This window comes from Telmatherina bonti (assembly GCF_933228915.1).
Source record: "Telmatherina bonti genome assembly, chromosome: 1".
NCBI lineage: Eukaryota > Metazoa > Chordata > Actinopteri > Atheriniformes > Telmatherinidae > Telmatherina > Telmatherina bonti.
Genome location: NC_136619.1, coordinates 13,043,920 through 13,057,573, shown reverse-complemented (window position 1 = coordinate 13,057,573; position 13,654 = coordinate 13,043,920). Strand labels below are relative to the sequence as shown.

At 36.4% G+C, this 13,654-nt stretch overlaps 1 protein-coding gene across 1 annotated transcript; it reads left to right on the top strand.

Moving 5' to 3' along the window:
- Positions 1-1,732: 1,732 nt before the first annotated feature.
- ap3s2 (adaptor related protein complex 3 subunit sigma 2) lies at positions 1,733-13,288 on the top strand. Its single transcript, XM_079239932.1, has 6 exons — positions 1,733-1,884; positions 3,551-3,642; positions 5,290-5,401; positions 9,031-9,102; positions 11,907-12,014; positions 12,379-13,288. The coding sequence occupies exons 1-6, from the start codon at positions 1,816-1,818 to the stop codon at positions 12,502-12,504; spliced, it is 579 nt and encodes a 192-aa protein (XP_079096058.1). The 5' UTR covers positions 1,733-1,815; the 3' UTR covers positions 12,505-13,288.
- Positions 13,289-13,654: the final 366 nt, after the last annotated feature.

Sequence of the window (13,654 nt, the reverse complement as noted above, 5' to 3'; positions counted from 1 at the left end):
AGACCAAATCTTAACTTTTTGGCCAAAAGGGAAAATGCAACATGTCTTACCACCCTGAGCAGGGGATTAAGAATAACAATGTCAGTAAAACACAGTGAGGAATGTTTTTGTCTTTGGGTCTGGGAAATTTGCTTGGAAAATGATGGATGGTGCTAAATAGTTGTACAAGTTCATGAGGGAAAGATGTTCCAGTCCTCCAGAGAACAGAGGCTATAGAACAGGTATTAACACTATGTTTCGATTTTGTGTGTGTGTGTGTGTGTGTGTGTGTGTGTGTGTGTGTGTGTGTGTGTGTGTGTGTGTGTGTTTCACACTGATTTAGCATCTTCACTGTGTTAAAAAGTGTTGTGCCTATCATATACAAACCAAAAAATCCAATTGAATTCCTGGTTGTGAGGCATAAACTAATGAAAATACCATAGCAGGTGAACAATTCTGCAAAGTATTGTACTTATGTTATTGTGTCACATGGTTTCAGCATCACTGTCTTGAGCTAAGTTAGTAAACTATACACTAGAAGCAAATGAGAGTAAAAAAATGTCCATCCAACCAGTAATTTACCCATTCATCCGTTAATTTTCTGTCTCTACTCTCTCCAATTGTGATTTCTTGCCATTCTGTCTCAAGGCTAAACTGAATGTGTGATATAAAAACTACTTTCAGTAAGCACTGGTCCTTTGCCTCAAACACTGTTTCTTGTATTTGTTAATACACACATATACATTGGCATGAATATGCAATAAATAATCTTTGATGAATGGTTCTTTAATTTAGCACACTTTAAATTCTTTGTGAGTTTTGTGGTCAAAGAATTAAAGTCATATGGTGCATACAAATTTGGTTTTTAGATCGGTGGCTGCAACATCACAAAATTGCTTATTATCACATTTCCCAATTTACACTGCTGCAACTGTAAATCACAACAAAAGAGGTTATGGCTTATGTGACATGGCTGTGAGTTTTCAAGGCAGCATGAGGCTGCCAACAAAGGTACAAAGGGTGCAATAATTATGTGGAGCCTCAGTTGATGGTGCATTAGCCACAAAGACTGCAAAATTACATAATATGTCTGGGGGAAATGCTCAACTTGCCAACACATGGGAGAAAATGAATTTACATTTTATTAACCATGCATTTCAGAATATAAATCTTTAAAAAAAAAAAAATCTGTCTCTCTTTTATTTATTCTTTTTTATAGTCATATACTGTACAGTCCAATGTATCAGAAGTAACCCACATCTGAGGTGTTTTTTTTTTTTTTTTTTTTTTTTTTTTTTTTTTTAATGAAAATCTTATATAATACATTGGGTGCATTATATTTTAATTCTAACTGATTTTTTCTAATTCGAATAAATAAAACTAGAAAAACACTCGGAGGAGCAAAATTCCGCCAAGGCCTTTAAAAAGTTTCTGGATCCAAACGGTGATCCGGATCTCCTCCAAAATGAAATAAGTTCTTCTTTTTCACATTTCCAACAACTCGTGAAAATTGCATGAAAATCCGTCCATAACTTTTAGACAAACTACAGATAAACGGTACGTAAAACAACCTCCTTGTCGGAGGTATAAAATCATAAAAAGCCATCAAAATGAAATGAAAAAGAATAAAATGCTTGACCTACTAAAATGATGTGCGGAACAAAATTTTCAGTGTTTGGTTGTGGTCGACTTCTGACGGAGGAGACGCACCCGGATGTAAATCTATGTAACGACTTCCGGCTTCTGACAGGTTTTTAGCACTCAAGCTAACGTAATTTATATACAAATATTTGCTCATTATTTCATTCTGTAGATTAGAAAATCCAAGTAGTCGTCATGATTAAAGCCATATTGATCTTTAACAACCACGGGAAACCGCGGCTGATCAGATTTTATCAGTATTTCGTAAGTATTTAATTTTATCTGCTCAGAATATTAGCATTTCTCTGTTTTCTTTCGCTAGCTCTTAAGAAAATTGTTACTGTTGTAAATTTATGTCACCACACCACCAGCAGACATGTCACGGTCATTTTGATTTGTGTTTATTCATAATTCTGTTATACACAAAAGCTCTTTACCGAGAAGGTCAGGTAATATAAGCTTGTTGTGATGTCCATGAACATACTCCTGAGTTTCAGTTCCCTATAGTCAGATGTCTGTCTGAACACCAGTCTGTCTCAACAACAACGCTTGTAAATCGGATTATTGATATTCAGCACATTTCTCTTTTAAGTTTTGTGCTAAAATATTGTACCTTGTTCAACAATTTTTTTCCCTCAAACGACAGATTTGACAATTATTAATAGGGCTGTGACGATATGCTTTTGTCCCGTTTTGATTCTGATATTTTGAGTGCCGATTCGATTTAAATTGCTTTTCTCACAATTCATAAATATTGCTTATTGTTGTAGATTACAAACAAAAATAATGTATAAAACCTTTGTTATATTCGTCGTTTTTCTTGATTTCAATAACGAAAAAATAACCCAGTAGCAAGACCATCATTCTGCTGCTATAATGCCCAAGAAGACAAGCAAAAAGATTTAATAAAAAAATCATAGAAATGACAATTTTTTAAAAAATGGATTATTTTTGTTTATTTAAAAAAAAAAGATTTTTTTTAACAATATAAAAAAAAATAAAAAATTGTGAAGCAAAAAATCCACATTTTTAATTTTTCGATTCAATTTTCCCACCCCTAATTATTGATGTATCTAAGTTAAGTTTTAGATCTCCTTCATGTTAGAGTTCTGAGTAAAAACAAGGTATTTCTGTTTTATTCTATTTGAGTTTTGTTGGGGGAAAAAATAAAATAATTCCTAAACATGCTTGAGTTAATGAACTATATTTTAAGCTAATCTTAAAATAAGTAACTACTTCTTACAAATACTTTTTATTGTTTGCTGTTTCCAGCGCTCGAACATAGTTAAAGTGTGGTTGTCTTAGTTATATTTACTTATTCTATGTCTTGGCAAGAAGATGGGTGGGCAGATGAGTGAATCAAATTAAATTATTTGAACACTGTATCTGTCTTTTGTAGTGAAAACAAAGCTGAGTTTAAAAGGCACTTTGTTGATCACGGGGTAAAACTGAAAAAATAAGATTCAATGTAAACGATCTTCCAATGAAGGAATATTTTCTGATGTTTTGTCCTGTTTGATTTGGTTGTAAGTCGCTTTGGAGAAAAGTCTCTGGTAAATGACTATAGAATAGAATAGAAAGGTGGGTCTTTGTCACTTTTAGGGAGTACAGTCATTCAGGTGAAGCTTAGAATAGAGCATCTGCATCTATTTCATTTTTTTTTACCATGTTTTGTCAGCTGTCTAAATGTAAACTTCAAGAATCTGCAAAGAAAAAAAAAATAGTTAAAAGGTGACCAGGGAGAAAGATGTTGGTGTAATTTGCTTAAATTGCCTCCCCAGTAACCGAGATGCAAAGAAATAATAGAAATACGAACGCATGGATCAATGTTTGTCACTTCTTTTCCTTCCTGGACTTGATCTACGATGTCAGACTTGGATGTTCCAGTGTTGTTACCACTCAGAAGAGTCTGTAACATGTCTTCTTGCAGGCGGAGGACATGCAGCAACAGATTATTCGGGAGACTTTTCATTTGGTATCTAAGAGAGATGACAACGTTTGCAACTTCTTAGAGGGTGGAAGGCAAGTAATTTGTTTCTTTTTTCTGTTTGGTGTGTGTAAAAATGAGCAAATGCAATACTTTATGATAGGGCTGGGCGATATATCGAATATACTCGATATATTGTTGCTAGTCCCCTGTGCGAATATAGAAAATGCCTATATTCGTCATATTCGAGTATCCTGTTGTCACGCAGTTGTTTTTAGCTGTGGGCGGGGTTTTCTCCCTCCTCCTCGACTCTCTGCACCGCTTTGCACAGAGAGTTAAACCAAGCGCACCTAGTTACGTACATAACGTGAGCTACGTGCTACGTCATGAGAGGCAGCGTGCAGCCACTTTCTCGCTAAATCTGGCGACTTCTTGTGAAAAGCGACTAGCGACAAATCTAGCGACTTTTACAGGAGTTATTGGAGACTTTCCTGGTGTTTTGGCGACTGACTTTAAAGCGCTTATTGTAAAGTTATTGTCAGAACGAGAGTCTCTCCCCGTCCTAAAGTACTCAGTCGCTCCGGCTGCAGCCAGTCAGAGGAGCAGAGAGGACACCTGCACTACTCCACCTACAGTCACAATGAACAGCCAAATCCGCCACTGATCCCGCTCTGGATTACAGAGTGGGACGTAAATTACAAAGTTTTTCACGTCACGTAAAAATAATTAATTGTATTTGATTCCATTCACAACCTCTGTCACTTACTCACCTCATCCACTGTGTGACACAAGCATATTTATCTAGCTCGTCATGTCTCTAGAAAGTACAGAAAGCAGTGGGAATCAAATCCTGAATTAAAAGCTGGCTGAAGCCGTTTATTGGAGACGATACGAGAACATTCTGCCTGTATTATAAGACTGATTTCTACGCTAAACTCTGCGATTAAAAAAAATACACGACAACTCAAAAACATATCCATGAAGCAAAGCCTTATAATAGTTCATCATTTGAAAAGTCCCCCCCTAGAGCACCTATTTTCATACGTTGCATTTATTACATCATGCAAAGGCACTTTATTTTGTTTTAAAATGACATGTTTCTGCCACTGCTTTAACTGTTCAATAAATACGGTTTTGATCAGTTTGCTTCGTTACAATTTCATCCTTTTGGCATGAATGTTTAATGTTTTATGTTTTAATGGAGACACAAAATCATCTTACTGATGTGATTGTAAGCACCAAAGCATTAATTCAAGGCTAAGGTAAATATAGAGATATATATCGTTTATTTTGACATGCCATAAAAATATCGGGATATTACTAAAAGGTCATATTGCCCAGCCCTACTTTATGATGACCATGTAACAATTATGAGAATTGTGTCTTCTCTTATATACAGTTGATGGTCATAAATGATCTTCAAAGACAAATTCTTGCATGTCTCTGAACCTCAATTTAGGTTTACTTTCCTGAAATTAATGTCAGCACAAAATCACACATCAATTGGCTGCACAGAAGAGCCAGCAACAGACTGCAGTAGCTTGCATTAAACCATTAGATGGAGGCAAACACTCATAAATCTCAGTCACTTCTCTCAACTGCTTTTTGTTGACCCAAGAGTTCATTTCATCACAGCATGTATTAACTGTATTTGTAAGACAAAGTAGAGCTGCCATTTCCCTCCTAATCATGATTAACATAAAGCCAGTCATTAAAATGATTTCTTCTTTATCTTCTTTCAGCCTCATTGGCGGCTCAGACTACAAGCTGATTTACCGACACTACGCTACCCTCTACTTTGTCTTCTGCGTGGACTCATCTGAGAGTGAACTTGGCATATTGGACCTAATTCAGGTCAGCTGATCTTTTCGATTATTGTGACAAAACATAAAGGTGAGATTTCTAATTTGGGGATCACTTCCCTTTTCCACAGCACCCTCTGTTGGAACTCAAAAGTAAAGCCTGAAATCCTTTTTATGCCCAAAATACATATTGGTGTTGTCTGTGATCACTCTTTCAGTGCTATATTGTGACAGCTTGACATATAAATCTGACAGGATTGGACCACACGTGCACAATTTTTAACATGACCCATGGTTGAATTGCAGCAGTCACATTCACATTCACATGGAGCAGCTGAAGGTTTTTTGACATATGAACAGCTGTTCAGTAGAATCCAACAGGTCAAAATAAAACAAATAAAATGATCTTCCGTAATTGTATAATCTACAATAATTAGCTGCTGCAACAAGTGTTTGACTTTGTTGTCAGATATGATAAACATTATATGATAAAAATTCTTTGAGCTGCTTACAACTACGCTTTTCTGTCAAAGAAGTGTTACTCTGATTGTTATATCTCCAAAACACGTAGGAAGTCATAGCAGCACTCTTAGTTCACTAATATGAATTGTTATTGTAACATGAATCATGCCGTTGTCACAAAAATGTGGACATTTTTTTATTATTAATAATATATGATTATCTTTTATGTATATACACACTGCTCAAATAAATAAAGGGAACACTAATGCTGTGTTACCTTTTTCTGCAGAAGGAACAGCCCTTCCTTACTTTCAGGCCCTTAAAATGTTCCACCATCTTACTTCCTATTTTTTTTCCAGACAAAACACACTGTAACTCCATTGCCACCTTGCTGACGTTGCAACCTTGTTGGGATATGGTGGATGGGGGCCATCATCCAGAACTCATATCCACTGGGACCATCCAGTGTGGCACAGCATTCATTAGTAAATAAAACTGGCTCAAAGTGAGTCTTCATGTGTTTCTGAACCCACCATAAACATGTCTGTTATTTGAGCACTGGCTGTGACGATACACTTTTGTTCCGATTCGATTCCAATTTTTTTGGTGCCGCTTTGATTTTAAATCGCGATTCACACAATTCTTCGACATTGCCGATTTTTGTAGACTAAAAACAACAAAATAAAATGTACAAAAATGTTTTAGCTTGTCATTTTTCTTAATTTAAAAAAAAAACAAAACAACACAGTCGCCAGACCACCATTCTTCTGCTTTAAGGTCCAAAAAGACACGTAAAGAGATTATTAAAAGCAATAAAAATGACAAAAGATTTATATTGGATTATTTGTATTTTTAAATTTAAAAAAAAAAAAATTTACCCCAAAAAATTGATTTTGAAATTATGAAACAAAAAATCCCAATATTTAATTTTTTTCTATCGGATTTCCCACCCCTAGTGAGCAGTGGTTGAGGTTAGTTGAAGCACATCTTAATACACAACTGCAGCCTCTGGAGGATCCTGCATGGAGATTCCAGAGAATCCTTGAGATTCAGGAGATAACAAATAGCTGACTGCTGCTCATCAGTGGGTTTTATCAGCTGCTCTCTTAATGTAATGCCGTTACCTGGCAGAGATTTTCCTTGACATGCATTTATCAGAACCAACCCATTTTATAACCCGTCTCACACAAAACAGTATGATGATCTCCCTTAAGGTTTAGAGAAATGTCCAGTGTTTTCATTTCCTTCACGAGGCACTGCATCTTTTTTCTTCCTTAAAAAGATCCTTCTTTCCCCCCTTCTGCATGAAAACTGCTCATCGCTAGTTTCCCTTTAATTAAGTTTACTGGGAAAATTAATAATCAAGCCAGTCTAAGATGGTTATCTGTGATCTAAACAGAAGAAACAACACAAACTGAATCGTCCAGAGAAAAACTAAAATTTCTTAAATTTGCATGCATGCAGAATATTTAGGGACATGGTGCACCTTAGTTTCTTAGACATTTCTGGGTGACAGATGAGGAACATCAACAGAAATATCACACTGTTAATGGTGTATATATATATATATATATATATATATATATATATATATATATATATATATATTGTGTGAAAAGAGTTAAAAACATCCTGGCAGATCTGCAAGAACAAGCTCATTAATATTGATCACGTTTAGGGAAAAGGAAAATAAAGTAACATGTAGCTTCCTTTATGTTCCTTTCTAGTTTGTATTCAGCACTGTAGCCAGATTAACTAGAAATCAGAGCATGCTTAATGACAGCATTTCCTCGGGTCTTAGTTTTATTAATATATTAATGAATGAAATCTTGACAATTACAACTAAAATCAGTATATTTTTGCTCAACAGCTGGTCCAGCATCAGTGCTTGATGCTGTATTTTAAAACAACCTAAAGCATTAGACTGCTTCTTCCAATAATCTGGCTGAATTAAAGGTACAGTGTCTAATAAAATCCAAGATCAATAACAAGAAAGTTTAGAAAGTAATTAAAAACTGTCTGTATTGGTATCTAATCGTTTTACTAACACAACTGTTTATTCTCTTACAATGAACCATTCATATCTAGCGTGGGTCCACATGAGTGACAACTGCTATATGAGCAGAAAATCTATAACATTGAGTTCCCCGTTATGCTGATGACACCCAACTCTATTTATCCACAAAGCCTGAGGAAAATAATCCGCTGCTGAAGTAGTTGTTTTGTGTTAAAGTCTGGAAATGTGAAGAAACTCTCAAGATTACTGGGAGGAACAGTAGAGTAAATTTCTCCTAAGATATTAATTGTATTGTATCATATTGCATCCTATCGCATCGTATCACATCACATTGTTTTGTATTGTTTTGTATTGTATTTACAAGATCAGAAGCATCCTGTCCCAAAACTAAGTCATGTGTTCATCACATCGAGGATTGACTGTGATGCAGTTTTAGCGGGCTGTTGTAGCTATAGACTGTGGTTGTAACGCGTCACTTAAAAGCATCCAGTTGATTTAGATCGGTGCTGCGGGATGCTACAAAGAAAGACCACCTTACACCTGTTTTAACCTCCTTTTTGCCAACATCCCATTAAATTTAGAATATAACATTTGAATTCTTTTAATAATTTGGTCAGACTTTAATGTTCTGGCACCATCCTATTTAGAAGAACATATTTTTTCTAGACCACCTCAGTAGAGCTGTTTGCTCCCAGTAACCCAGCTGGAATTTTTAATTGGTTCCAAGAATCTGGAACAGGAACCAGTGTTTAGTTTTTGAGGTCTTCTCTTGTGAAGAAACTTCCAACTTTGATATGAAATGCTGTCATCCATGTTTTTACAACAAATGTAGAAACCCGCCTCTTTGATAGAGCTTGTATTTATTTTGCTATTTGTTTTGCCCCATGCTGATATGTTTACTATGATGTATTCTATATAAATGATACAGGTGACTTGCAGAATAATGTAAATGTTGTTCATGTTTTAAATAAGTTCACTTTATTTATTCTGAGAGATCATCAGGCTGGTTAAGACAGCAGCCTTGGTACCTGTTGGGAACAGCTGATATACTTTATTCTAGTTTCATATCAGGGCTCTAACCTTGCTTCATGTCTTTATTTTGTCTCTTGCTCTCTGATCATATTTACAGTGAGATTCAGTGAGGTTTTTTCTCAGAACTTAAGATATTTCTCTATATGATTAGATTATTTTCTTTGTTGTAGGTGTTTGTGGAAACGCTGGATAAGTGCTTTGAGAACGTCTGTGAGCTGGACCTCATATTCCACATGGATAAGGTGAGTCAGGGTTTGGTGTCTGCTTGTGGTCTCCCTTTTGAGTTGCTTCTCGCCCAGTCAGCTGACAAGTAGATCTGCACGAACATGGCAAGAAATGAGAGAAAATGAGTCATCTATGTCATTTATACAACAAATAAAGTATGAAACATTCTCCAGTTTAGCATCTTAGATAACATGATGTTCTGCATGTGTGTTTTCAAGCTGTATGTTTGAGTTTTTAACCCTTAGCTTCACAAGTCATGTGGGTTTTTTTTTTCCCATTTGCAGGACACTGTATAGACTGAATAGTTAGAGAAAAAGTATTCAAATAATTTGATTAGAAAACATTAAAGGTTAGCGCTTTAGTATTGTACAAACATCTCGGATGTCGCAGCAGAAGGAGCTACTGAAATACAAACCTTCTTCCGTGTCAGAATGACCTCATCTTTTTCCACTCCAAGTTTCCTTCAGTGGAAATCTCACAGTACAACCTCACGATTCAGTGTTGTTTTGTTGTAAAACTTCTTCTGGATGGGCAAAAAAAACCTTTTGAAGTACGCAATCCGCCATCGAATATCTGCCAATATGATTTCTTTTATGTCTTTTATTTAGTTTGTGTGTACTCTGTCTTCCTTCTACCTCAGTTGTCAAAGTTGGCATATAAAGGCACCCTGCACATTCCTGTGTTATACAACAAGCTGGAGAGGAAAAGAGAATCAGGATCAGTTCAGCGGGTCCAGACATATTTAGGCCCAAACAGCATTTGAGCTGATTACTAAAACAGATTACTAAATGTGAGCTTTTTGTGCAGACATTTCTCTTTGATATGAGAATATTTGCATTAACCAGGGTGAAAATGAATATTTCTACTAGACACAAAAGTCACGACATGCAGTCATAAAAGACAGTAACATTGCTTGTAACATTAAAAATAGAATGCAAAAAGCTTTTTAAAATAATTCATAATATGGCACCTCTCAAAAGGTTTGTTACATTATCATCTGAAAAAATTATTAGAACGACACAATCAGCGACAGCTGGCCAATGTGCCATACCAAAAACACAAACGGCGTTTGAACAATCAACATTTTCATTTAAAACAATAACAGAATGGAATAAACTTCCTGTAGAACTTAAATGATGCAAAAATGTACAAATATTCTGTGCAGAAACAAAACATCTTTTAAATGCACAGATATGTCAGCAGTAATTGGTGTGTGTCCCTTTGTAGTGTTGTAGTGCACTTCACAGGGGCAGGGGTTTGACAGTACTCTTTTATACTTATAGTGCACAGATGCACATTTTACCATGGTACTTTTCACTGTTTTATTATGGAATGTTGAACATTTGTATCTTTTTGCATTGTTTTGTGTTTAATTCATGTTTGTGTCTCTTGAGAGCTATAATCTGGTACTCTGCATATTGTCTGTGTGATTAATGCTGATTTACATTGTCCCTTTCAAATAAACTAAATAAAAAAACAAAAGCTGTGAATCACATGAACCCAAATCAGTTGATCTTTAACAACATATCAGATGTTGATACTTAGACATTTTGCAATTTAATAGAAAATATTTTCCATTTTTAATATAGCAGCAACATGTTACTAAAAATTAGCTGAGGGTTACCATTGTGCATCTTTTCTGTACCATCAGGGATGCAGACTTTGATAGCTGATCCACGGGTCTCTCATACTTCAGTTCGACAGATATGACGAGACGGGATTTCCCTAAAGAATATTGCATTTTGACTAGTTTTCCACTTTGTTAGGATCCTTTCACATGAGCTTCAGTCCACAGAAGATGGTGGTATTTCTGGTAAAAATAAAAGAATAAATGAATTTTTTTTTTTTAAAAGAGCTCAGTCTTTGAGGACAAAACTAAAAACAGAGACAAACAAAAATAAGCAAAGGCAGATTCAACCGACCACTGCTGAGAAGGAATCCTATTTTTCTCTGAGACCTTATGCACTTAATGCACAAAAGGTTGTTTAATTTATAGTATAACATTAAGAGAGGGTTTTAGCTATCAAAGATCCATAATTCATTTAAATAAAAAGTTGGAGGATGCACCACATTTTATAAGTAAAACATGAATATGTTGTAGCAAACAGCTAAAATAAGAAGAAGAAGAAGAAGAAAAAAAGATGTGATTCCAGACATTTCCAGACCTGACAACACTTCATCCAACTCATTTTTGGAAACATAATATCTCAGCACGTCTCAAGGGAATTTGTTCAGAATTGACAAAAACATCCACAGACCCATGGATGGACTGGTTAGATTTATCAGTGTATAACCAGTGTTCGGTCATGTATAGACCTCTTAGACAAGCATACACTGCTGAATAGACAATCTAAGCCATATATCAGATGCAGCTTAAAATTGTGTTTTAGCTGTGTCCGCATTTCCTTTAAGATGAATGTCTTAATGTCTTAATGTTCATGTTACAGTGATAAGACACACGTACAACCATCTTGAATGAATTTTCCCAGCAGGAAATTGAAATCATATGGTGCAGCGGGGATCGGCCTGAGGAATGTTCTCAAGACCAATCTTGGACATATTTGTACATTTGCTCTCGAAGAGGTCTTGCTATTGTTATGCTGTCAAATATGGACACACACACACACACACACACACACACACACACACACAAATGGCTTTGAGATCTGTAGAGATAATTTTAGGGTGCTTTCACTTGGGTCTGCTGTATACTGAAAGTTCCTGAGTGTAAACATCAGAATGGAGCTGTGAGTGAGCAGATCAGAAGCCTTTAACATGAGGAAAACCCTTGTGTGACCCTCTGTGATGTGTTTGTCTGCAGGTCCATTACATCTTGCAGGAGGTGGTGATGGGAGGAATGGTGCTGGAGACCAACATGAATGAGATTGTTGCACAGGTGGAGGTGCAGAACCGTTTGGAGAAGTCAGAGGTCAGAGTTTTTCTGCAAGTTTTAGATTATAATATGCAACTTATTTGACCTTGAGAGTTGTAGCGAAGTTTCAAAAGTATGACACGGACCCTGCATGGTTTGATGTGTATCTTCAGCCATCAAAATCAGAGTTGAGGTTTTTAAGCTCCCTGTAGAGATGATCCTTAAAGTCATCAGTTCAGACAGATCTAGAGTATGAAGGGTTTTTCCATTTTTTGTGCTGCAGTCAAATGATGAATAATCTTTAGATAATCATTTGCAGTAAAGTTCTTCATCTACAGAGCAGGTTTCCTCCTACACACACACACACACACACACACACACAGGCTATAAAGGTATTTTTTGTGATGTTTTCCTTGGGCAGGGAGGTCTGTCAGCGGCCCCCGCCCGCGCCGTTTCTGCCGTGAAGAACATGAACCTGCCCGAGATTCCCCGCAACATCAACATCGGAGACATCAACATCAAGGTGCCGAGCCTCTCCCCGTTCTGAAGAGCGCTCCAGCCGAGCTCTGCGGGGCTGGTGAACGCCGTCCTCCTCCACCCAGCTCTGTGGTTAAAATGGACAACACTGTTTTTTATTACTGTACTACTGAACCACAGCATCTAACTCTCCGCTTCATTCCAGCCTTGCCACGTATATGACAGACGAGCTGGGAACTACTTTTGAGTTCTGCTGTAAATATTAGATATCGCTCTGATTGAAGGAATTGCACAATAATGTAAAATATGATTCTCTAAAGGATTGAACAGTAATGTTTATGATTCATGTTCCTACTCTTTTGTTGTTTTTACTTTATGTTTGATGACTTTTTCTCTTCATTTTGCGTCTGTTTTCCCTCACAACTCTCAATCTTTTGCATCTGTCCTCAGTTCTGAAAACAAAAAAAGCTCTCCTCCTTTCTAGAGTGAGTTTATTTGGACTTTATTCAGTTGACTGTAATGTGATTCTTTGGCTTCTGTGTTTGGCTATTATTACTCATGCAACTCTTGGTTTTTGTCATGATTTATTTTCCTTCCCTGTAGTATATTTCATATCTGGCATCCTCAAGACTCATGATGAACATTGCTCTCCTGGGTGCAGATTGCGCACAGTGCAGACAATGTAAATACTGTTTGGTTCAAGCCAAGTTTGAACAGGCTGTGATTGGATTTTGCCAACATCTGTTCAGCAAATATGTTTTGTTTTTTTTTTGTTTTTATTGCTGTAAAGTCTATTTGTGTGTGTGAGTGTGTGTGTGTCTTATTCGTTGTATTTAATTAGCCAGATATGATCAGTCTGGAAAGGAGACATGTTTCAGTGTCAGACATTCCTTGCCAAGTTAAAATAAATAAAGAAATACACAAATCACTCTAGCTGTGCCTCCTTCATATAATTCAACAAACATTCAGCATTTCAGCAGGTACGCTGAGGTCAACCAGTGTCATGTGAAACTTGAAGAGCTCGCTGTACCTCTGGGGAATATGACTTTTTTTCAGCTTAACCACAATAAGTTTGCTGTTTTGTTGATACAGCCACATCCTTTCAATCCCCCTTATACTACTAATTTCGATATATTTGGGAACTGAGGAAATGATTCCCTCCCCACATTCCTGAAAAAAAACCTGTGTTAGCTTCCACCACCTCCCACTTCCACCCTCAC

What these genes read in the sequence shown, in the direction of transcription:
- ap3s2 (XM_079239932.1), top strand. Translation starts at nt 1,816, where the DNA reads ATGATTAAAGCCATATTGATCTTTAACAACCACGGGAAACCGCGGCTG. An exon ending in AACTTCTTAGAGGGTGGAAG is followed by an intron (nt 3,643 to 5,289) that starts GCAAGTAATTTG and finishes ATCTTCTTTCAG; the next exon opens with CCTCATTGGCGGCTCAGACT. An exon ending in GCATATTGGACCTAATTCAG is followed by an intron (nt 5,402 to 9,030) that starts GTCAGCTGATCT and finishes TCTTTGTTGTAG; the next exon opens with GTGTTTGTGGAAACGCTGGA.